We start from the raw sequence: 25512 nt of genomic DNA on the forward strand, positions 1-25512 counted from the left end.
AAGAAAAGCACTTAATACATGAGGCATGGAACAATTTCTTTCATAATAGTTCTAATTCACACAAATGATATTTCTGCATTTCAGCAGCCCTTGAGTGTTGTGTACCTTTCACAGTAACTTCAGTTGTTAAGTGCAGCTCAGAAAAGCTTTCAGGGCTTCTGAGCCTGCACTTCAGAACATGACTAATGGGAGGGCCTAAGTCTTGTGTACTTCAAATATATTTTTAAAAGCTGGAGTGAGAGCATGGGAGAAGTTTGATGGACTCACACAGCAGCTGTCATTGCTTGTATTCACTGACCTTCTGTAAATGTGCTTGGCTGCTCTGCAGCTGAGATAAGACCTGAATAATCAACTAGAAATAAATGTGGGACTAAGATTCTATTGTAGAGCAATGGAATGTCCCTATATAAGAATTCATGCACAGATACTTTCAAAAAAAATTTGCAGTAGTTTGAAGAGCAGTGTAGCAAACTGAAATGTGACTTAATTCTGTTTGAACCCTTAAAAACAGAGCAAGGAATGGATCTACTGTAAATATCTTCTCATGCAATTTTGTCAGATTATGTGGAAAATTATACTACTATCTTCTAATGACCACTTCAGAAAGGCAGGAAATTATTAACATTTCTCCCAGTAGAAATATATTCTGTCTATGAGCCAACTGCTTGGAAAAGGAGTGCTGTGTTTCGTCACATTTCCATGCTTCACTTTCCTTCCAACTTGAGGGATAATAATAGGCTTGGAAAGAGGTATCTGCAATAACTGCCTTAATTTCATTAAAATGGTAAATGTATCTAAAATGAGTTGACTCTCTTCTGTTGAGATAAGTTTTAGGATAATAGATATGGAGGAAGTGCTGTGATTTACCAGGGTGGAATGCTTTGAAATTCCTTCAAGGGGTACCTTATTCTGTTCTTTTAAATGGATATGAATGCATCTAATGAGTGAGTTTGTCCAATGAGTAAATATTAATTTTCTGGGTTATGTGATGAGTTTTCAAGATCTTCAGGCCCAGATCTGAACCAGAAGAATGAAATGAGATTCATAAGGAGATGAGGAGTGTAGCTCTGTGTTTGAGACTTTGGTGTGGTCTTGTTGCTGTAAACCACCATTACTGCAGCTTATCTGGTTCTGTCAGTTGTGGTAACTTTTTGAATGCAGGCAGTGTGATAATTTCCATACAAAAAAGGTGAATGCAACTTCTTCATATTGTTGGACAAATAGCAAGTACCATGTTGTCAGTGTGCAAAATGGAAACTGTGTTTTCCATAGCAAGCTTAATAGTTTTAAATATTATTTAATACTTTATTTTTGGAACATTAGAATGGGGAAATCAGCAAGTGCTGGTGTTGTAATGCAGGCCCTATTGAGAGTATTTGTTTTGGTGTTTGTAACAGGTTCTTTGAGTGAACTTTGCCATCTCCTATTAAGGATGTGATAAGGAACACAGAAACAGGAAAGTGCACTTGTGTCAAAAGACAAAGTGTCATCTGGAACAATGCACAGATGTATAAATAAGATGTTTCTGTCTGTGCCTGCCACAGCAGGGATTCTGTTTAACTCTTGTTTCATCTGGTCTGGATTAAATTAATACAAGTAATTCCTTTTTTTTTTCTCACCATTCTCATCACATTAGCATCTACATGAGCTGATTTTTCTTCCATAGATGTTTCTGCCCATGACTGCTGTATCCTAGGGGAGGAAAAAGCTTTTTTCCAAGAAAAAGACAACAGAGTTGTCCTTTAAGCATAACTGAGAGAGCAACTTGAACAAAACCATGCCCATCTTTAAAAAGTGGATCAAGACCATACTGTGGTAGGATCAGGTAGTTCAAGTGTGGACAGAGTTAAGCAGACTTTTTTCCTTTGCAAAAAAGTGATAGTTTTACTTCCCTGCTACCCTGGGTGGTGTCTGTCACTGCACAGTAAAGATTAGCAGCTTCACTTCTTGCAGTCCTTCACCTTTAATGTACAGGAGTGCAGTAGTTTGTCTGTGAGCTCTGCTGTGCCAGGAGGGCAGAGCCATTGCAGGCTGGTGGCAGCTTCATTGGGAAGCCTTGATAATTTCCAGCTTGAGACTGAGATGGAATCATCAACTGTCACTTTAGGGAGAAGTTCTTGCAGTAACTATAATTTATATACTTTCAAATAGGCTGTTATAGTAAAAATGTAGATTTCTTAATATCTTCTGTGAGTGCTTCTGTGACTTTGCTGCTCACATTACTGTGGCATGTGGGATATCACAGAGAGAGATTCACAAATGATTTAGGTTGGAAAAAATCTCAAAGATCATGGAGTTCACCTGTTAACCCAGCACTGCCAAATCTGCCATTAAACTGTCCCCAAATATCACATCTGCAGGTCTTTTCAGTACCTCCAGGGATGGTGACTCCACAGAATTCCTCAGTGAAACAGATGAATGCCATTATTGGGTTTTGGTAGAAGGGAAAATAGGACATCAAGAAGCACTGAGAAACATCATTCAGCAGTTTGTGCTGAAACACAGACAGGAATTGAGGCTTTTCCAGGTTATATGCCCTGTCTGTGTCTCTTGTTATACAAATAGTCAGTATTTACATCCTGACTGACTTTGTGTACATTTGATATCACAGCCTGTGGTGTTAAAAGGCAGCTACACATTTCTGTTACTCTTAAGCTTTGAATGGTTTTCTAGAAACATCCGTGATAATTTTTGTTTCTTTATTTCTCCACACATAATAAATTTGGAGTCTGTAGCTCTCCCTGGGAAACTAATTGTGTACTTTGCAGCTATTTTTGGTATTTTCCTGGGTTTTCTGTTTTACCATTCAGATAACCATGATGTAGTAGAAAAACAAATGACCAATAAAATTAAGTTTGCATATGGATGGTTGTGATTGGCCCTGTGTGCTTGTTATGCTTGGCTTATCATTGTCCCTTTGGGTAGAGTAGAAGAAACTGCTAATAATTAATGTGGAATTCCTCAGCAAAAATGTTCTAATTCTGTATTGCCAAACATAGAGTTGTCCTTTTATGTGAAGAGATGAAACTGGTATTTATGAGCCATCATTGATCAGCTGTGGCTTGATTTTACTGGCTGTTAGAGACTTGTTGACAAAAATGAAACTTTTTCATAAAGCTCAGAGCTTCAATTGCATGTGCATGACACAAATCCTTCTTTGAGTCTTGGGACAAACATGCATGTATTCCTTGTCATGTGCAGATATTCCTAAGGGTGCAACTCATTTCTGGATTAATTATTTTCTCTTTTTCCTCTCCCTAAGATATCATTGACCCAGCTATCCTGAGGCCTGGTAGGCTGGATAAAACACTCTATGTGGGTTTGCCACCACCTGCAGATCGACTTGCTATTCTAAAAACCATCACCAAAGTGAGTATTTGGAATATATCCTTCATCTTGGAGCTTGGTGGAATGATATAAGACAAATTAAATGTTACAAAGAATTGCAGGATCCTGTCTAATGAAACACTTTCAGCTATTCCATGAGGTCATAAAAATAATCCCTCAACCCATCTGCTGTTAAATTTGCTCTGGGACTGCAAGGGGCTGATGAATCTTGAGTAAAGCAAACCTGTTAAACACAGAAGTTGCTGCCTTGATAGTCACAGCTTGAACAGATTTAATTAGAAGATCCCTATCTGAGTGAGTAATGGGCCTGGAAGTGTTTTGTAAGCTTTTTTTGGGGGGTTCCAGACATTCAGCAGAATGATTCACAGGCTCCATCTGTATTTGCTCAACAGTAGTTGTGACACCTAATTTGCTTTAGGATGAAAAGAAGCTTTTGATGATTGAGGTTGTGTGTTAAAGTAAATGTGAAAATGTACAGTCTGTGCCTTCATGAGTCCTCCCTGTGGTGGACAGCACAATCTGCCACTTCAGACACTTGGATTATAGAGTTCTGGGAGTGTTTCTCCAGGTAGGGCACAGCAGGAATCAAGGCCTTAAAAAGAACATAAAAAGCATAATAATTACTTGGGTATTTCCTACTTTTTCCAGTAGATCAACATTGATTTTTAAGACCAGGTGTTCTGTCAGATCTTGATTTGAGCTGCAAAGGAGACAAAGTCTTTGCTCTAGAGGGAAGATGGCATTATGAGAAGTCTGGCAAAAATTGTTTAGTGTATTTGTCATAAGGGATAACCAGACTTGTATAACCTTAAAGTTGTGGTGTACAGGCAATAGTTGATTCAGAGTTCAGAAAGTGAGAACTTGTTCCAGCCTGTTCTTTCATGCCAAAATGGATGTTCACAGGGTGACCTCTCATTACAAATTCAGGATGTGAGACTTTCCTTCATTTGTTCTGTGCTTTGCTTCATGGATGAAAATAGATTGAGTATTCCCCTATTTGCTATTTGTAGACAACTTTGTTGCTTCTAAGTTTTACAGAAATACTTCAGTTCATACTTTTTAAAACCCTGTTCTTAATGTTCTTCATGAGATGTTGAGAGGAATTGAGTGTCACATCTCTGAATGCTGTAAGGAATCACAATTTTTATTTTACCAGATTTATTTTCACAGGTAATTAGGGGTGTAGGGGAATAGTGTGGCAGAGCTTGGTGCTTTGCTGCCTTCCCTGGAGCAGAGGTGGCATTAAACAGAGCTGATTTCTGTCACTCTCACAGCCGCACCAAGGTACAGGAACCCCCCTGGCAAGGGCAGGATCACTCATGGGCAACTCTGAGCACAAGGAACTGTTCTGAGTCCTCACTTCATCTCTGGCTTCCTCTTGTGTGTCAGTGACCAGCTGGTTGTTGGGGAGAACTGTTTGAGTTTCCCATCAGGAATCAAACTCAGAATTGCATTTACTGCCATAAATCCTGGGCGAGGTCGCTGGAAGGTGCCTTTGCTCCCTGCTCCTGGGAATCTTTGTGCCTGCAGTCCTGTCTTCCTGTTGGGATAACACCAAGAGGAGTGGCAGTGGGATGTGGTAACCCTGTTATTATCCCAGAATATTTTTGTCTTCTGCTGACATCAGCTTTGATGTGACCTTATCTGCTTAGGGGCCTTCTTGACAGCAGGAAAACCTTGCACAGTGTTTGTCAGCTTGGTTCCTGTGGATCCCCTCACTGGTTATCATGTTGTTTATCTTCCTTTTTGGAATGCAAGATGCTTTCATGCATGCTTAGCTCACACTAGTCTGGCTATTTTGATTACAAATTCTTGTGGTGAATGAAGAGTTAACTCGTACACATCTGTAAAGATTTATATGAAAGAAGAACATGGAATAGGAAGAGGGGAAAATGTTTGAAATTAATTGAAATGCTTTATTTTTTGTCAGATTTCATCCAAGCATTTTAGGTGAGGAAGTGTGAAAATTTTGAGAACATATTTGCTCAAGGCCAGAGAAAACAAAATGTTTGGTGCAGATGTGAGTGGCTTCTGAATGCTGCCATGCATTCCCAGAAATCTCCAAGGAATACATGCACAGCATGTGGAAACTGAATCCTTGCTGAGTGAAAACATGGATGCTTAGAAAGGCAGCATGAGGGGCAGAAAAGGGACCTGGGGGGAGGAACAGGCTGTCAGGAAGACAGCCTAAATGTGGTTGTGAAAGACTTTTATTTCAGTTAACTTGTACAAATCAGCCATTCCCAATTATGCACATGATGCAAGAGAAGCCTGCCTCCACATGTTTCAGGTGCTGCTGCACTCAAACATTCCTGGAAGCTGCACCAAGCTCCTCTGCTGCACACAGCTGGGCTCCAGAGCAGGGAGAGCAAAAAATGCCACAAAAAAATGTTTAACCTATTGTATTTGCTCCATAGAACAATAGGTTAAACATTTCTTTTTAGCAGAGGAGGCATCTCTCTGGCTTGCAGTTTCCTATTAGAATTACTAAAGGATCCCATATGAAGTTGTAACCTTGTTTCCAGGTTAAAGTCTCTCCTTTCAGGATGTTTTCAAATCAGGCTGCTCCTTTTTCTTTTTGTTGTGGTGTTATTCTGGATTTTTTTCCCTTTCTAACTGTTAAAGATTCAGTCAAGATTGTTTCCTTACTCTGCCTAGTCCTTGACTGTTCCACTGTCTGTTAAGTATTCAAGTATTTTAACTTGTCAAGGACTACGCATTTTATTTTTTTCTCTTGAAGGTATTGTAGGTATGCAGTATGTTAGTTCCTCTGAAGGAGTCGGAAAATATTTATGTGAATTTGTGCATTTCTGTCAAATGAATATCTGGCAGAAATGTATCATTTTATCCTAAAAGTGTTCTTTCCTGTCAAAACTCAGACATTGTTTGATCAAAGAGACATCTTGAATCTCTGTACTATCATGATAATACTTTACTGTTGTCTAAGGATAACAGGAGGATCTCCAAGCTTACAGTGTTTGGAAATTTTGTTGACTAGTTTCAAATACCATTTGAAATTGAAATATCATTTAAGACTTTTGCTGTTGGAAATGCAAAAATAATAACAAAAGAAACCACTTCTGGAATCTTTGTGGAGGAAGCAGTAATAATATGGAAAAGTAGTGTCCAAAAATCTACAGTATATATAAACTCCTATGAAACCTAAATGGAAAACTTCTAAGTTTGAAAATCTATACCCAGAATAGAAAAGATAGACAATTAATTTAGTCTTAAATGTGATAAGACTAAACTGACATGCCTATTGCTTAGCTGTTTGATTTCAACACACAGTAAAACCAGAGGAACTTCAGCTAAACAAGCTGCTGAAGCAACCAACTTTCATTAAAAATAAGCCCACATATGGAATAATGTTGTTACAATGCTCTGGGCCAGGCTGGCCATCCTTTCTTTAGAGAAAATCTAATCTGTGGGTGGCAAGTTAAAATTCACCATTGCTTAACATTTCCTGATTAAATGGTTTTAAGGCTGATTATCCTTCTTGCCAGCTTGAGGTTAAAAATCTTTATATTTGTGGATATTGCAGGAATCTTGTCAGATTCCTGCAATATGACTTATATGATTCCTGATTAAAGAAAAAAACTTCATCACTTCAGGGATGGTAGATGTAAAAGAAACAAAATTTTCTTACCTTTTCTTTTTGAAAGATACCTGTATGATTCCTGATTAAAGAAACTTCATCACTTCAGGGATGGTGGATGTAAAAGAAACAAAATTTTCTTACCTTCTCTTTTTGCTTACCTCAACCCCTTTAGGATGGCACCAGGCCTCCCCTGGGCAGTGATGTGAGCCTGGAGGAAATTGCTTACAGTGAGCACTGTGACTGTTACACGTGAGTATCTTCTACTTTTGACTTTCACCCTTCATGTGCAGTGCCAGCAGTCTTTGGTGCATGATCAGCTGTGTTTTGTTGATATTATTAAGAGGATTTTTTAACTTTATAAACCTTTTTTTCCCTTGTGTTTTTTTTTTTTCCCCCAATAAGTTGGTAGGAATATATGGATGCTAAATCTTCATTTGGAACAGTCTTCACTTTGCAGATACAGAACAGTGGAGGCCTTTTGGTTTTCCTTGGTTTTATTGGATAATTCTTGCATCATCTGAGGAACAAAGAGCCCTCTTTAAGTTGTGGGCCCATACACAATGGTGATGAAAGCAAATTGGTGAAGCAGCCATAACCAGCTTGTTCTGTCACAGGGTTGAGAGCAATCTGTTTGACAAAGGATTGCTTTTATTCCATTCCAGCTTTGGGAATAGCAAGGTGTGGCTTTAGGGAAAGCTTGATGACCATACCTGTCACAATAATTTGCAGTTATGGTCCATAAAATTTAAAAAGCTTTAAGGTATTCAATAATTTAGTAATACTCAGTGTTTTTATGGAGCTCACAAAAGATAAAGTTTATGACAGGCTGCTTGCCACAATGTTATTGGGAAAGATGAGTAATTTTTCTTTCTACACCTTTCACTCACTGGTTTATAGTCCAGAGGTTTTTTGTTCAGTGTGTGGAGATTTTGGTTTGGTTTTGTTTTTTTGTGGGTTTTTTGTTTGAGATTTTGTTGTTGGTTGTGGGTTTTTTGACACTTGGGTTTTTCCTTATTTTGAGTTTGGGGGTTTTATGTGTGTGGGTTTTTGTTGTGGGTTTTGATGTCTTTGGTTTTGGTTTATTTGGGGTTTTTGTTTTATCTGGTTTGGTTTAATTTTTGATTTTTAAATACTTTATGCCTAGTACCCCCAAATGAAGCATGAAGTTAAATAACTGAGTTAATTTTGAATTTTTTTTTATTTGATGACTTTCACCAGCTGAAAGACATGTGAAAGCTGTTCCAATTCCAGGAAACTGGAAAGAAATACTTAAACTGATCATGCTTTGTGGATACTATTAAGAGCATGTTTACTGTTGATGCAGCTTTGAGCAACTCTTTTTGTAATGCTGAGGGATTTCATTTGAATCTCTCATAAGATTTATTAAAAAAAGAAGTTATCTTCCCAAGAAGTTGGACAGTATTAATCAACCCTTTGCATTTTCAAAGATGCTGAATGGGGGTTTTGCCTCTTCCCTTGTTCCTCATTAATTTCATCTTAATTTGTGGCTCAAATCTGAAGGTGAAGGTTGCAGACCATAATCATCAGGCCTCTTTCCAGTGTTCTTAAGATGAAATTTGGACAGCACAGCCAAATTTTAATGTCATTTTTTAGTTTCTTTCTCTATGCCATCAGCAAACCAGCAATTTATCAGAAATTTATCCCAAATAACCTGTTGTTTGTATCCTAGAGGGGCAGACCTTTCAGCTCTGGTGCGTGAGGCTTCCATTTGTGCCTTGAGACAGGAAATGGCCCTGCAGAATACTCAAAGCAAGAAGGGTAAGAGAGGTTTAAATAAAATCTTAACTGAACAGTGACAAGGTAAATGGAATAAAAAGTATTTAAAGTAGTTGAAGACAAGCATAAGGCTGTGAAAGCTGTACATCATTGATTGATTGACTTCTGAGCAAAACAAAAATTGAGTGACGTAAGGGGAGGCAGGGGAAGGTACAGGAAAAATGGTTATGCCAGAAGTCAGCACAGTTATTTTTTTAAAAGAATTGAAGGTTTCAGCCTTAAAGAAAAGTTTCTGTTAAATGGTTATGTAACCTGATTATTTTCTAGACTAAATAAATACACCTTTGCCAATTTTCCCTGTCACTATCAGACTGTATCACTGATGTATTTGGAGGAGGGTTGGAAACTGCACATTCCCTGATTTCCTACCTTTGGCACCCAGCTGTGTTGTGTAACTGAACACGTACACCCAGCTCTGATGGACTTGGGAGAATCTGTGCCACTTTTGATCTTTGGTGCTTGGCTCACCAGTGCCTCTTGCCAGGACTTTATCAGGAAGTTATAAATTGATTCAAGTACAATCTCTGCCTTTTCATTATCTGTCTGCACTGCTGCTTTAAGTTGTATTTTTGTGGGGATTTTTAAATTATAGATTGAAACTTTTATATAAAATACCTGTCTGTTTAGATTTCTTCCCAGTAATTTTGTTATTTTATCTTTAAGCCAAAATGCAAAGCTAAAATGGAATTGTGACTTTTCAGATTATGTCCTTGGAAAATACTGTAGGCTTTCATTATGCCCCTGATTTCTAAGAGTAACACTGGTGTTTTAATGGCTTTGAATGATTCTTTTTGACCTAGTACCTATCCAATCTTGTCTGGATTTTAGCAACAATGGATTAGAGCACAGTGTCTGTATTCCCTGTTCTGAGGCAACAAGCATGTTCAGCTAGAGGAGGAAAAATCCCTGAGCTATAAAAACCTTCTCTGTTGTGTGACTTGGTTACCCATTTTGCTTGCTGTAGCTGGCTAAAACTCTTGATTTGAGGTAGAAATACCTGTGTTTATCCTGATCATTTTTTAATGGTTCAGAATACAGCAGGCTTTATTCAAAGCTGTCCATCCCTTGAATTCAGCCTTGACAGTCAGGATTGCAGCCTGAGCACTGACTGTGTGAATGTGTAGGCAGGCAGCAAGTCCATAATACATGTACAGCTTGATTTGCATGCTTATAGCAGCTTGCTTGGACTGACCTTGATTGGTATGAAAACATGTGAGGTGGTCTCTGATTTGAGACCCTGTTCATTTTTATCTTCAAGATAAAGACTGGGGATTTTGTTCCTTCAGAGTTGGGCAGGACAAGCTCAGCTGCCTCCCCTCCCACGCTCTGCTTTGCTGAGTGTCCTCCTCAGTCACTCCTCTGCAATCAGGGCTGCTCCTCTCTGTTCTGGAGAAACTGTTGCAACTTCTTGTTATACCTGATGTTTTCCCTCTGGAATAAAGTCAGGGGTGTGGTTTTTTAACACTTGGCAGTGGTCGGTTTGAAGGCGCTTTTAGAAAGTGAAATATAAAGATATCCTTTTGGTGGTATTTCTTAGGAGAATTCAGAAATTCTACTGCTAATCTGATCATGTTAGTCACTGTGGTCTGAGAAGTGCCAGATACAGAAGTTTGTAGGGGAAATTCCTAACAATTAGGCAGATTTTTGCTTTTATGCAGCACCCCTGGATTTCCTCATCGTTGGGCCAGCACTGAATGCTCAGAAAGGTTCACTGACATTTGCAAACTTGGAGTTTCACTTCTGCCTCCCTTCTCCAAACCACTGAGGATGGTGCATGAAAGTGGTTCCAGCAGCACTGCCAGGGTGGGACCCACCCTGCTGCAGCAGTTCTGCAGTTTCTGTCAGGCTCCTCACAAACTCTGGAACACCATGTGCTCCTGGTGACTCCTTCCCATTGACATTTTAACACACCTACCTTTTAGCTTAATCTTGTGTATTTATTTCAAACAGATCTGGTCACACAGAATGTACAGGATATGAGAAATAGAGAGAGAGCCTTACTCCTGTTTCAGCTGCAGTGACAAATACAGGCCTTCTAAACCATGACCCTTTTTGTACATTTTTGTAGGAATTAACCAGTGATCCCACATCACCTGCAGTCTGTAGGGCTGATCCTAAGCAGAGAATCTGTGACACTTTTTGTTAGAGCAAAAAGTTAAAAGCAAGTGCGGTTTAACAAGTGAGAAGAAAGTTTTGCATCTTTGCAATTGAATTTGGAAAGCAAGGTCTGGTCCTTGTTTGATAGGAACCATGTATCCCTCACTCAGCTATGTAAACAGGAAAACTCCAATTTCATATTTAGAGTTTTAAGTACATTGTCTTATTTTTAAAAGATTGTACTTGTTGATATACTTCATTATTTTAATTTAACAATATAAATGGTTTTAAATAATAAAATCTTTATATCTACTTATTCAGACTAAATGGTTTGGTCATCAGAAATCAAGGCAAAGTGTGTTAAAGCAAGTAGCCAAGGTCTAGATTACTCACAGCTACGTTTTGGACAAGCTTTTATCACATAATAAGCATGAAGCAGTCTAACTTAACCTGCAGTGAGAGGTCAGCTACCTAGCAGGATATTTTCTCTCTCCCTGTAGCCTTGTCACAGTTTGATTAAAAATTACATGCCTAAAAACAAAAGTGAAAGCAAAATTAAATTCTTTTATCTTTATTGTTTTATGGAGTTTTAATGACTCAGTCTAAAAGTCATCTGTCTTCTGGGGAAGTCCCAATTTGAACGTTTTTCTTACTGTAAAGAGCATTTCCTGCAGGTAATAACAACTGTAGGCTATTTGCTGTTCTCCTTAACACCTTAGACAAGGTATATTTCATTTTTGATTTAGTATCTTCCATTTGCTTTTTAGTCCTTTACTGTATCAGCAGAAGATTTTTGTTCCACTAGGACTCAAAATATATTAATGTTGAGAGTTATTTCATGTTGGCACATCCCATTTAATGTGGCAGAGGTGGAAATATAAGCAATAATCATCCTAATGAAAGGGATTAAAAGAAAGCACCAAACAAGACTACAGTTTGTATTTCTAACATATCTGGTACCTGTGCACAGTGCTAGCTGGTAATTATTTATGCAGTGGCATCTTAGGATTTTTAAATCCAGATTAAACAAGGTATTTCCTTGTGAGAGCAGAGGAACCTATTTGATGTATGCTTATGTTTTAACATACTAAGAAAACCCGTTCAATGGGTTATTATTAGGAATAATTACTGTGGAGAGCTGCATTAAGGTCAAAAAGGCAATTTGCATAAACTTAAACACAGGGAGTTGTAGCAGTGAAAGCTTTCATCACTTCTGTGCAATGCCAGATAAAGCAATGATATAAAGCCAATTACTTAGAAATTGAGTAGAATTGCAATGATAGCAAAATGTTTTCTAGATACTTCTTAAATAACAGGGAAGTTTAATATTGAATTTATGTTTTAAAAAAAATCCCAGAAGTGGAAGTAGCAGAATTTGAGGGATTCACTTCCAGAAAGGTTATGGGAATTCAGGTAGTTAGGTTTCATGAATGCTGCCTTGAAATACATGCAACAGTCACTTGGTTGTCACTTGTCTGCAATTTCAGTCATTTATCATGCTTTGTTCTTTAAGCAGAAATCAAGATTTCTCGTAAACACTTTGAAGAAGCTTTCAGGAAAGTGAAGTCTTCAGTGTCCAAACAGGTAAGGTAAAATTCCAGTATGCAAAGCTCATTACTGCCTTGGGAAGGACACTGCTGATGCTGGAGGCTGCTGGGAATGGTTAAGGTGGATTTCAAACTGACACTGCCTCATTCTGCATTAAACAAACCTGATGTTTGTGTTAAGGTGAAAATTAAAGCCTCCCTTTTCAGCTGCAGATGGTGCACTGTATGTAGATGGCTCAGCAAGTTATCAAGGTTATTTTTTACTGTGGTGCCTTGGACTTCACTGACATTCCCAGATTGATTATTAACCTGGCCCTAAGCTCTTATGTCTGCTGAGCTCTCAGTGTAAAGTCAAGGCCTTCAGTGTGCACCACATCCTGCCACAACTTGTTCTCCCCTGTGATGATGACACACAAAGATGCTCAGATGTGCAAGAGATGTAAATTTGAGATGGGACACAAAACACACTTTATGATCTCAGTTATTTCTCATCACTCTTTTCATTGTTTGGATTTGTCAAGGAAGTTTGTTGTAAATGTTTCCTTATGCCCTTTTCCTTTTAACTGAAAGAAAAGCTGTTCAGTGATGTTAATTACTATAATTTTGAAGTTAATATATAGGAATTGCTGTTATTGCAGAGCTTATGTCTAGGTCTCCATGTCTTGTCAAGAGTGTGCTGTACTGCAGCCAGAATACAATAATGTATTCACATGTAGCACTAGCCAGAGAGAAGTTAGTAAACTATTTCGATTTCCTTTCATTTTTATTATGTTTTGGTGGTCAGTGACCTTTCATAAAAGTAATCTGTGGCTCCCAGAACCTTTAAAGATGATATTGGCTGTTGTTTTCCCTTTGCTAATCACTAAACAAACAGCCACAAAAATTTAAAACATCTCCTCTAACATGGCAATGGCAGTTAAGTATTAGAATTCCTTCTGGTTAACCAAAAATGTTATTCTGCATCTCAAAGGCAGCTTAAATATCACATATCTGAGAGTCCTATATTTCAGTTACATTCATCTGAAGATTTGTCAGTTAGATATTTTGAAATATCTTTTGCAATACAAGACACTTATCTCCCATTTCCAGCTGCTGCTTCCTATGTGCTAGACAAATTCAGTCTGACAAAAACTACAGACTTTGCTATGACACTGGAAAATTTTTAAAAAAGGCAAAAAAGCTGCATCTTACTGATCTAGTGCACCTACGTCTTTATCCCATACACCTCTCTGGTTTTGGTTTAATTGGTTGACTCAAGAAAAACAAAAAAAATCCTTAAGCTGTGGGCAGACATCACCTTTTGAAGCCGGATATTTCAGTGGGAGTATTCTGCTGCTCAGAGCTCTCATTTTGAGTGACCAGTGAAAGGGTTAAGGACCAGCAAAGGCTGATCCTGTTTGTTGGTGGTGCAGAACTAGAGGGGAGAGGAAAGTGTCAGTTCAGCAGCCCCTGTGGTGAGGAGGGCAGTGCCTCCTCAGTGGAGCTGCCATCTAAGCCAGCATGGCGACAGGAACTGTGAGAACCTGCCTGAGGCCTCTGGGAATTACACACCAGTGTAATTCTCCCTGGACAGCCTCATTTGTGAGCCAGAGTAGTGGAGGTTTGCCTTCTTTAGGTTTTTGTTTGTAAATGTTTTAAAATGCAGCTAGTGACTCATAGAGCTGGTTTGTTTCACTTAAATAATAAACAAAGTCACTTTTAAATACTGTGTAATTTTTTACCACTGTCTGAGGTATTTTTCCTCTTCTCTTGGCACTGGTAGGATCAAATAATGTATGAAGAGCTGCAGAAGTCACTGTGCAGGTGATACATTTGGACAATTCCCAAAAGAGACGCTACACTGGTGAAGAGTTCTGCAGTGCCTGTTTTCAAGAGGCAAGTTGGAAAGAAGCTCTACTAAATCTCTCTCAATTTTTTATACTTTTTATACCTGAAAAAATGATCATCACAAGCTACTGCTCCAAAGCATCCTTAATTTAACTGTCTCCAGAATAAAAGATACAATACATGTTTCCTTCTTACAACCATTTACATTTTCCAAATGAATGCTTTTAGTGTTAAAAAGCTAACACCCTTCTCATCTATTTGGTGCCCTGAATCAGAAATCCCTGAGGCACAGGCCAACCCTTCCAGCTGTTTACACTGCTCAAACAGCTGTTTTCAACCACCAGAGAAAATTGCTGTTTTCCAGAACAAGGACACTGAAAGAAGCTGTGAAAGTAGGCTGGGAAAGTGCTGCACTGGATGTTATCACACCATTAATGATGCATTTTCCAAGGACAGTGACACATGAGTGTGCCAGCTACTCTGAGCTACTAACAGCTTCCTTCCACCTCACCAAAATAAACTGCCCACAGATGGCAGGCTGGGAGGTCATCTAGGAGAGAGTAGAGTTTGGAAATTGGAGAAGTGCTATGATACTATGATTCAAACTAGGAAACATTTGAGTTAAGAGGTACTTAACAAGCTGGTGCTTAATTATTTTTCTTAAACAGATAAATTTTCAAAATTGGGAAGCATCCAAGTTAAGACAAAACACTGAAAAGTGACAGATAATGAAACCTTCAAGCCTTCAGGGAAAAACCCAGAGAAACCCCAGTGAAATAGTTTTTGTAAGCAGCATTTAATCTCCTGCTTGAATTCATTTAAACAAATACCCTGAACAACCAGATCTAAGTACAAGACTGACCTTGATAGAGAACAGTACCTTACATCTTAAATTCTTCTCAGAATTGCCAGCTAACAAGAAACCTTGCTGCACCTTTTTCCCCAAAGGTACATGTTTGAAGGCTATCAGATGTAACTTACCATCACAGACTTGCATTTTAAAAATACTGATGATCATGGCAGCTTCTTCTTACCACTGGGATTTTTGCTCAACATGGGACAACATTCCCTCCCTCTGCTAGGGAAGTTGTTTCCTAAGTGACTCAAATCCTGACTCATCACACTAACAAATTAAGTCCCTGGATCTAAAGCAGATGCTGATGATGTGCCTCAGCTTTTAATTGTAAATCAGACTTGAAGCTTCAGCTATGATTCCCAGAAATCCAAGATGAAACATCATCATTTTCAATCAATACCAGGTTGGGAGGAAACCTCAATGATCACCTGGTCCAAGCTTTCTTGGCAAAAAGCACAGTCTAGACATGATGGCCCAGCACCCTATCCAGCTGAATCTTACAAGTGTCTGCCATTGGGGAATCCACCACTTCTCTGGGGAGATTTTTCACAATGAGAACAAGCAACGAGTGGAATATTTTTTCCTCATTTCCAATTGGAAGCACCCCTTACCCCTCATCTTTTCCATGTCACCCCTGTAAAAAAGGGACTCTCCCTCCATCTTTGTAACCACCCTAAGTTCTCTCCCTAAGCTTCATTTTCTTCTCAAGGTTGCACAAACACATTTCTCTCAGTCAGCTCATAATACTACAACAGTATAATAATAATGGTACACTCAATTCACTTGAGTGGAACAATAACAAGAATAAGTGATTTCTCCTTTATGGATATACAGAGAAGATTCCTGCCACCATACCTGAGGGTAGCTGCAGATGATGACCTTAAGCAAGAATGGAGTCCTCAAGTCCTGGCATACCCACCTGAGAATTTTCCTTTCTTTTAATGATGATATTCCTGTGTATGTATGGAGCAAAAAAGCAAAGTAGGGCTTGAAAGGCAAGAGAAGGGAGGAAATGCTATCAAGGTGTAGGGGGATAGAATGTAAGAAAATAAAGATAGTGTAGAAAGTAATCTCAGCCCTAAGGAGCTGCAGCTGGGCCAGTTATCAAAGATTAGGAGCAGGCCTGACTTTACCAGGCCACAGCTGTAACCAGTGAGAAGAAGATGCTATAAAGGAGTGGGGTGGCTGGGTGAGAAGGGAACTGGAGTCAGTGGCTGCTTTGTGAAGAAGAAAGAGTCAGTGCTCTGAGGAGCTGCCCACGAGAAACACCAAGGAGGTCTGGAGCTCTTGGGATAAGGAGACAGCAGTGTGGAACCCCTGCAATGAGATGACAACATCAAGGAGCAGTAACAGCACTACAGTCTTATTAAGAGTGCCAGAAAAAAACAGGTTTATTAATCAAGGTGATAGAGGAAGTAGGGTGCAGGAGGGTTTGAATGCACAAGAAAATCTGAAGTCAAGCTGGAAGGACAAAAAGCCAGGTCAGTCAAGTGTCCATATCCTGTGTGCTTACCTCAGCTGGGCTCCATGTGCAGCAAGGAGCAGGCAGGGTAGGCAGCTGAATTCCATTTGCCTGCTCACACAGGAGTGTTGCACCCACACTGTTCCTTGTGGGAAATTCTGCTTAGGCTATAGTATGTATCACTAAAACAACAATGATCCTTTGTACACAGAAAATGAGAACTGCTTTAAGGAAGCAGCCTTTTCACCCAATAGAGACAAATATTTTGTTCTGCATAGGCAGCTACCACCCCTCCTAGCAGACATGCCTCGAGGTTTTGCCTCCAGTCATCTTGTTTCTGTTGTGACAAGATCAAGAAATTGTTCATCATGCCATTCTCCTCTCCCTTTTCCTGAGGCTAGCAACATATCAACACCACAAGAATGAGCCTGTCCCAGAGCACAGTAAGTGCTAACATAAGCATGGATGGGGGCAGAGGCAGTGCAGAGCACTGTCAGAAAGAGAAAAGAAAAATGCTGTCTTCATTCTAGGCTCAGTAGAAAACTTTTTCCACATCTCTGTTCTGACTCAAGTCTTGTATCCCACTGCAGGTTTGATTGTGAAATAGAAGATTTGCTAGAGAAAACAGAGAGTTGCATGGAGCTGCAGGTTGCTGTGCCAAAGGCAGATCCACATGATTCAGACACACCTATTTATCAGATTGCTTTCCTAGGAGCTTGCAGAAGCAATGCTGGCAGACCCAGAAGTGCCTCCTGTGCCTTGCAATGAGCGAGCTGAACAGCAGAACTTGCTTTGCTCTAAGTCTTTTGAGACTTCCAAATTAAAGAGCACACTTTCCAAAAGCTGTGCCAAGCTACTTACACAAGGTTGCTGCTTCAAAGTCACTTTCCTCCTCTCAGTCCAACAGCAGGGCAGCCTGCAGTCTGTAGCACTGATGTTATCACTGCTGAACCTCATCATTAAGTAAGGAACAAACATCTTTAGGCTCTGCTGTGGAATGCCACTGCATCTGACAGAAGAATAAATGTCAGGGAGGCAGAGGTGAGCCACTGACCTCAGCTCTGACAGTGGCCACCAGCCATGACCAGATCCTTGTCTCAACACCTGGAGACCTTTGCTCACTTAGTGGAGTTCTGAGCCCACAGCTGGAATTCCCAGCTGTTCCAGGGAGGAAGCCCTGCCCTGCTCTGCAGGCAGACACAGATGCAGCCATTCAGCACGTTCATGTTGGGAACAGACAGGTTCCACAGCAAGTGGGGAATGCCAGAGGCAAGGGTTGTTCTGAAAGAGGAGCAGACCCACGCCTGTCCTGTGGGAAAACTAATGCCCAGCACAATCACACTCCAGGGTGCACTACTGACTCCACTTCAGCAGCTCCAGATAATTGGGGGCAGGGAGCATTAAAAACCATGCAAGGACATTTATTTTATTCTGAACACTGCAGGTTATTCTAAAAGCCTTGAAGATTCAGAGCTCTGCACAATCTAACTGCAACTAAAATCCTTGGGTGACAGTTAAAATTCCTGACTGATTTCACATAAAGGAGGTGTTTTCCAAACTGACAAACTGAATGGAACAAACCCTGATAAACATGTAGAACACCTAAGTTAACTCATTCCATCTGAATAGATTTAAAAAAAACCATTGTCAGGGTTCTTGATGCTCTTTAGGTTTAATTTGTTCTTCACCAGTTAGTATAAGTTCCCTCCAACTTTCAGATAAAATGTTTCAAAGATTATATTAACAGCTTTCTGCCAGGTATGTTTTAATTGTATTGATGAAAACTATTTAGGTCCTTAAACCAATAACTAGCTGGTTCATATTTGGTTTTTTCTTAAATGTTAGTGTTTCATATTTCTATGTCATGCCTTTGGAGTAAACACCATGACATAGAACTTAAATTCATTGTTCACTTAGAATACACCAAACCAGTCAAGTAGGGCCAGCTGGTCCTAGTTAGTGGTTCAGAAATGCTTCTGTTTTTCAGAGAGGAAACAATGCTGGTTACCTTTCAAATGTTCTGCTTTGGCAGTTCTTACCACTGAGGTGGCTGCTAAGGATTTTATGTATTACACAGGAATGCTTGCAAGAATCAGAGCATTGTTTAGATCCAAACTTCAATCTCACTAGCTCAGATTAACCTGATACAGTAACTTGTTCTCCAATAGGTACCCAGCAGCAGAAAGGTTATGGCAAGCACAGTATCTCCCTCAGAATTCTGCACCATTCAGTACCTCCTGAAGTGAAAATCATGTATTTATAATTTGAGTTGGGACAGAAAATCATAGTCAGAACACCTTAAAACAAAAATTGCAATTTTAAACAAGAAAGATGGCAACTTCAGCCCTTTTAAAAAGCAGGAATTCCATTAAGTAGGTAACTAAGACAACTACCTATAAAATCTTTACTCTGAACTCAGCTTATCTTAAATATTTATTTAGGATAACTGAATTTCTTAACTTTAGCTCTTAGCCATAAAACTTGGTAGGCACTTTCCATCCTTCATCCAGCTATGAATAAATCATCAACACCAAAGATAATTTAAAAAACAGAGTGATATTAAATGGCTTAAAAAGAAACTGGTTTGCAGCTTCTTAAGCCTTTACAAGTATTTCAACCCAAGTCAGTTTTCCTCTGCATAGGCAGGAAAGGCAATTATTCTTTACAGCTCATCTATATCACCATTCCATAGAAAGGTCTCAAATCTGCTTTAGAAACACAAAATTTCTCTAAAGCTTAAGTCCTTCAGCATAAGAGGACCAATCAAAAATTCACCCAGTATTACTTTAACCTTTTCTTTTTAATTACATGTAAAAATACTGGACAAATTCTAATTTGACATTACACTCTACCCCGAGCAATGCACTGGCTACCTTACAGGTTGTGGGCATAATGAAATCACACTGTGGGTGGCTGGCAGACTTTCATACCACTTCTATTGTTTAGCCACAGATAAGGGCCCACACTTAAACAAAACACACATTAAAACAGCACCACAGTCGAGTTAAGAGGTACCAGTACAATCTTTTCAGGCACTCACCTTTTCAAAACAAACACCCAAAAAAACACCCCAAAACACAGGAGCTGAAGGCATCTCAAATTGAGTTACAGCAGCTACAACTTCCACCTTCCTCAGATTCCTTCTTTCAGATTAATGAAGAACATACACAGAGCCACCATTTGAGATTTGAGGGTAATTTGTAGCCAGGTTTGACTGCTTAAAGCCAAGAAGGCAAATCTGCTGTGCTGAGTTATGGAAAGGTTCTTCACTGTGCAGCATGTCCCTCTGTTCCAAATGAAAAATTTCCTAGGCAGGAAGTTTGACAACACCACCTCTGATCACATTTTAATATATAAGAAAGACAAGTATTTATGGAGGGTACTGTAGGTTTAGGGGGAAAAAACCAAACCAGATTATTTAACCTTTCTGTGTACACAAATGACTAATGTGCTAATAGGCAGTATTGTCAGGGGCTGTAGCTAGACTTGTTTGCCAAAACAGTATCTGTTTTCATCCATTCACTTTCCCATAAAAACCAAATTTCCCAGTAAGAGTAAATATTTATATTTGAAGCCATAGTAACATGGTAGTGATTTTTCTTCAAAGATCAGAAAACCCCCAAACTCTCTAAACAAGACTTTTTCCAACATGAAACCCCAGATCAGGTTTATTAAGTTACCTAAATGCCACTGCTCACTCTACATGCCAACAGAAGCAGCTCAGGCAGTAGGGGGGACCCTTGGAGTTGGCAATACCTGTGAATTCCCCACCTTTTTTTGGTTTTTTTTAACAAAGAAGTCACATCAGTCATCTCAAAGATAGCAGTTTCATTCTGATAGATTGCTCCTTTAAGGTACTCTCAGTAGAAAAGATGGAACTTTAAAGCATTGCTTTAGATGACATATTTAAACAAAAGCAGACTGAACAATTCTGTGCAAATTTAGTTCTTCCAACCATCAGTTTGGAAACATTTTCAACAGAATGTTTAAGTTAACAAATCATGTTAGTTTAGAATTAACAGGTAAGTACAGCATTTTAAAACTACCATCTAAATAGCATGTTGAGGGCAGTATAATACATTGAGAACTTTTAAACTGCTATGAGTCAGACATTTTATATAAATTTAACACCTACCAAAGTAAATTCTGTAACAAAGTGATTTTGCATTAATGCATATAACACTGATCCTTAGGCAAACAGAGACACATTAAACCAACAAATCTGAGGACTGTGAGGAATGTTATAGCTGGTTGGAGTCTGCTACAAAATCCTTAAGGATGCATTGCTATGTTGCTGGACATCTTAATTCAGGACACAGGTGAACAGCTTTAGCAGGAAACCTTTATACCAGCCACTTTAAAGCAAGCAGACATTTCAGAGTTTTTTGGTTGCCAGAAGTTTAATCTTGCTTCACTTCACCCTTTAATTGCCTTTTCATGCGTGAGTATGGGCTGATTGTGTCATCCATCACGAAGTCATACAGTACTCTTATCCAAGAGTTATACTGGGGCAGGTTGTCATAGTATTCAGCTGCTATTTTCTTCACCTGAAGGAGAGATATGAGGTTTATTTACTGGTTATGTTAACAGCACTTGTGACAACTTTACAGCCCTCAGTGTGTAACCTGGTAATGTGTAACAGCACAGCAAGTTCCATTCCAGAAGTTCGATCCCACAGGAAAGGCCACTCGTGCCACAACGCAAACATTCCGTGAAGGAAAAAAGCAATTCCTTAGCTATTAAATAAATCTGCTGTGAAGTTTTTGGAGCTGCCAGAACAAACTCAGCTAACTTTCCAAAGTTCCTTCACCGTGCTTCCTACAGGATGATGGAGCTCACCAAGCAAGTGGTTTGGTTGCTATTGAAAGTGTGTGACTCAGCTCAGTGCTGACTCACAGATACACAACTAACAGTAAAAGGATGTTTTATGTTCTAGGAAGAGCTGTTTAGCACAGCTATTTTTACTTGTAGCTTCAAATCTCGGTACTCAGAAGAAAAAAGGCATTTTATTTCTGAGGAATACTTTGTTTCTGAAGACAGACTTCAAAGAATGAATAGAAACTACTTCCAAAGACTGTTCTCAGTTCCACGTGTTAACTAGAGCACTGTTTAAACTGAGAGCAGCAGGTTCATTTAGGTGCCCATGCTGCTGTTTAGGGCCAGCCACTTAAAGCCTTTAAAAACATGACCAGAACAAAAAGGATTCTTCACAAAATTCCATAGCTTTAGTCCAAAAAATAACATCAATCTATATAAGCAGCAAACAAACCTGAGGTATTTACATGGCTGGTTTGAAGGCAAAGCTTGTTGTGACCCATCACACCTATAAAATAGAGCACCTAGGCAATGTTCTTTTACTCAACAGTAGTAACTCTCAGCTCAGCAGTGCTGAGGAATCAAGTGTTCAGTACTCAGGGATTTTTAGCACACAGCACAGCAGCCCAATCCAATCAAATTAACTGCACTGTTCCAAAAGAGGGCTTTGTTTTCTTACCAGAGCTGTGGATTATGAGTCCTGCAGCAGAACTGGGTGTCTACCCCTAGAATTAAATACCTGGGAAAATTCATAGCCTACTTATAGCTAAAGTACCTACCCAAGAAGTGAAATGCTGGCTCACAGCACAGACCCAAATATCAAAGGTGAGTTAAAGCAACTTCCACTGCATTTGAAAGATTAAAATCTATTAATAAAAGCAATCATCTAGGTTTAAAAAAAAAAAACACAGAAGACCACACAAAGCCTCAGCAAACCAACTGCATGATCTACCTGCCCTGCTAAAAGTGCTGGTGTAGTTATTTCAACTGCAGTTCCACCACTTTCAACAGAAATACCAATCAAGTTTGGACTTCAGCAGAGGGTGATCTTACAAGGTCTCACTATTGCCAAATGCAATACCAGAGCTGTGAGACCAACACCACAGCTGCTGTCAAATTGCAAATTTAGTGTCTGATGAAAAACTGAAGATTCAGGTGTAACCCTGAAGCCTGTGTTCCTGTTCTTCAATTGGGAAACACGATACAGTGAGAAAGAAGCTCCTGCTGTAAGAAGCAAAGGTTCAAGCAGGAGAACTTCACCTCTGCTACTCATACAGGCATGACAGGTCTAAGTCCTGCCTTCAAACTCTTCCTTCTGCCTGTCCTACACTGCCAACATACAGCTGATACTTACTTAGGGGTCAAAGGCTCTTGCCAGAGGAAACTGAAGTGCTGCAGACTAGAGAAGTTATTAAACATTTGTCAGCAGTACAACAAACATTAACAGGACCTCAAACCCTCTCTCCTCCTCCACCAGAGGATGTCCCTGACAGAAGAGGCTGAAGGATAAGCACACATTACAATACTGTCCTTAACATTTCAATGGCAGAGATAACAAACCTCCAGAGTTAACTACAACCTCTTAACTAGTTTCTTGCATACTTACAAAGAATTCAGAAGACAGGCTGTAATTACAGAAAGCTAAAGTTAGTGCAAAGCACAAGATATGCATTCCCTCCCCTCTCCTTTTATGGAAGGGGACTGAGCAGCAGCAAACTGGAAGCTTGTTCAGGCTATCACTAAAATGCTTAATAATTATCTCCTTTATCACTCAACTTATATTGTGGGGTTTCTTTTTGGTTTTAATCTCCCAACTTCCATTCTTCTGTTAGTGTTTGACCTTAATTTAAGAAAAAGTAATAACCTTAGAAGTTAACTTACCAGTGGAAGGCTCTTGCCAGGAATATTGGGGAAGTCATGATGTTCATTGTGATAGCCAACATTAAAAGTGAGCAAATTAAGTGGCCCATAGTAGGAGTAGGTCTCATGTCCTTTTAAAAACATGTAATGTTCAGCTATGAAGTGTCCCGAAATTGGGTGCAACCCAAGACCAAGTACTGAACCAGCAAGCATGTAAAAAATGGATTTGACTCCCCATAAATAATATATTACCACATCAAAGGCGAGCTGAGCCAATAAATTGATTATTTCAAGTCGACTAATGGGTTTAGGATTTATGCAGAGAGGTCTAATGGCATAGAAAAAGGGCTGAAGAACAATCCATATGAACTTCCTAAACCGGGTGCAGAAGAACCAGCCCTCGAAGTTGGTAGGAATGTCCACATCGATGCCATCCCCGCCCAGGTACCGATGGTGATCCATGTGGTACCTCTTGAAGGAGATGGAGTAGGGGAGACCCAGAGGGAGGTTGGCAAATATTCCAAACCATCGATTCCACATGGCTTTGCAGTTGCCAAAGGCACTGTTGTGGGAGATCTCGTGGATAGCCAGAGTCATAGAGTGACTAATACAGCTTCCAAAAACGTAAGCCCAGAAGACAACCCATTTCCAATCCAAGTCTTTAACCAGGTAGAATGCAGTCAGCTGCGCCAGAACCATCAGCACAACCACCCAGATCAGGTTGTAGTCTGGCTTCATCAATGCTTTGATCTCTGGATGTTTAGCTAGATGGGAAAAAATTAAATGAAGAAAGTTATTTCAAAGCTCTCCTCACAGCCAACTATCCCAATTAGATGACAGTTTTTTCCTCCCTTTGTCCCAATTAGGAATTGTCTGCAAAGGTAACTAAACCGCGTGACCTTTCCACTTGTGATACTTACTGCTATAATGAATCATTTGCAATCAAGTCATTTTAGCACTGTTGCGTTGCTCAGCAACTACACACGTACATGGCAAGCACCAGCACCGCATCAGCCTCCTCAGGAAGGAAACGCCTCTGAGCCGACGACCCCCCCGGTAATTCACAAGGGCTCTCGAAGGCTCAGCCCCAGCCCCGCTGTCAGCGCCGCCGCTATCCGCCAGCCCCGGCCGAGACGCGGCTGCCGCGGTGACCTCTGCGCACAGCGGCCCCAGCACCGCCGTCCCGCGGGCAGGGAGCGGCGCGGGGCCACCGGGGAACCGGGGCTGCTATTCCGCCGCCCGGGATGGTAGCCCGGCCCGCCGCCGCCGCCCCGCGCCTCGGGCTCGGCCCCCGCAGGCGGCCGCCCCCCCCGCTCCTTTCCCCGCTCCTTCCCTTCCCCTCCCCCGCCAGCGCCGCCAAGGCGGCGGCTCCCGGCTCCCGCCCCCACGTCCGCGGCCCGGCCCGGCTCCGGCCGCCCCGCCGGGAGGCTCCGGGGCGCCGCGGCGCCCCCCGACAAGGGCGGCCATCTTGTGGGGTGCCCGTGCGCGTCCCCCCCGCTCCGCCACGCAGCCGGCGGCTCCTCACCCAGGATCTCCTTGCGGCGGTCGGCGTGCGGCTGGTCCGTGTAGACCCACTCGAAATCCTCCCTGGCCACAGTGTTCCCCATGGCGGCAGCGAGAAACTCCCTCACCGGCTGCGCGCCCGCTGCGCTGAGCCCCCGCTACCGCACTTTATAGCGTGGCGGAGGCGGTGCGGAGCCACGCCCCCCGCCCCGCCCTCGCCGCCCATTGGCCGCCGCCCGCTACTGGGCGCGCTCCCGCCGCCGCTGCGCCCCCTGGCGGTGGGGCGGGGCGGGCGCTGAGGGACTCGGGGAGCGGGGAAGGAGCAGTCCTGAGAGCGGGGAAAAACAGCCCTCAGAGCGGGACAAGAGCAGCCCTAAGAGCGGGCAGGAGGAGCCCTTAGAGCGGGGAAGGTGGAGCCCTCAGAGCGGAGAGAAATAGCCCTCAGAAAGTGACAGGAGCCGCCCTCAGAGAGGGGGACAGGAACAGCCCTCAGAGAGGACAGGAACAGTCCTCAGAGAAGACAGGAGCAGCCCTCAGGGCTGGGGACAGGAACAGTCCTCAGAGAAGACAGGAGCAGCCCTCAAACGGGACAGGAGGAGCCCTCAGGGCGAACAGGGGCAGCCCTCATAGCGGGACAGGAGCCCTCAGAGGGGGACGGGAGCAACCCTCAGAAAGGACAGGAGAAGCCGTCAGAGCGGGGGACAGGAACAGCCCTCAAAGAGGACAGGAGGAGGGAGCCCTCACAGCGGGCTGGGGCAGCCCTCAGAACTGGGAACAGCCATTCGCCGTCATAACCCCG

At 41.2% G+C, this 25512-nt stretch overlaps 2 protein-coding genes across 4 annotated transcripts in view; one reads left to right on the forward strand and one right to left on the reverse strand.

The window, feature by feature from the left end:
- The window catches only part of NVL (nuclear VCP like), a 49935-nt gene extending 26117 nt beyond the window's left edge, over positions 1 to 23818 (forward strand). For 2 of the 3 annotated variants that reach the window (XM_074536831.1, XM_074536833.1), the window contains exons 19-23: positions 3263 to 3369; positions 7122 to 7198; positions 8640 to 8728; positions 12357 to 12427; positions 14153 to 23818. In XM_074536831.1, the coding sequence (XP_074392932.1) occupies positions 3263 to 3369; positions 7122 to 7198; positions 8640 to 8728; positions 12357 to 12427; positions 14153 to 14197 (389 nt within the window). In that variant the 3' untranslated portion in view covers positions 14198 to 23818. The remainder of the gene's footprint in view (positions 1 to 3262; positions 3370 to 7121; positions 7199 to 8639; positions 8729 to 12356; positions 12428 to 14152) is intronic. The other variant, XM_074536832.1, reaches the window with a different exon arrangement.
- DEGS1 (delta 4-desaturase, sphingolipid 1) lies at positions 19855 to 24920 on the reverse strand. Its single transcript, XM_005488493.4, has 3 exons — positions 24736 to 24920; positions 23232 to 23974; positions 19855 to 21082 (listed from the first exon to the last, which is right to left on the reverse strand). The coding sequence occupies exons 1-3, from the start codon at positions 24815 to 24817 to the stop codon at positions 20936 to 20938; spliced, it is 972 nt and encodes a 323-aa protein (XP_005488550.1). The 5' UTR covers positions 24818 to 24920; the 3' UTR covers positions 19855 to 20935.
- Positions 24921 to 25512: the final 592 nt, after the last annotated feature.

Source organism: Zonotrichia albicollis, chromosome 3 (assembly GCF_047830755.1).
Source record: "Zonotrichia albicollis isolate bZonAlb1 chromosome 3, bZonAlb1.hap1, whole genome shotgun sequence".
In the NCBI taxonomy this organism is placed as follows: domain Eukaryota; kingdom Metazoa; phylum Chordata; class Aves; order Passeriformes; family Passerellidae; genus Zonotrichia; species Zonotrichia albicollis.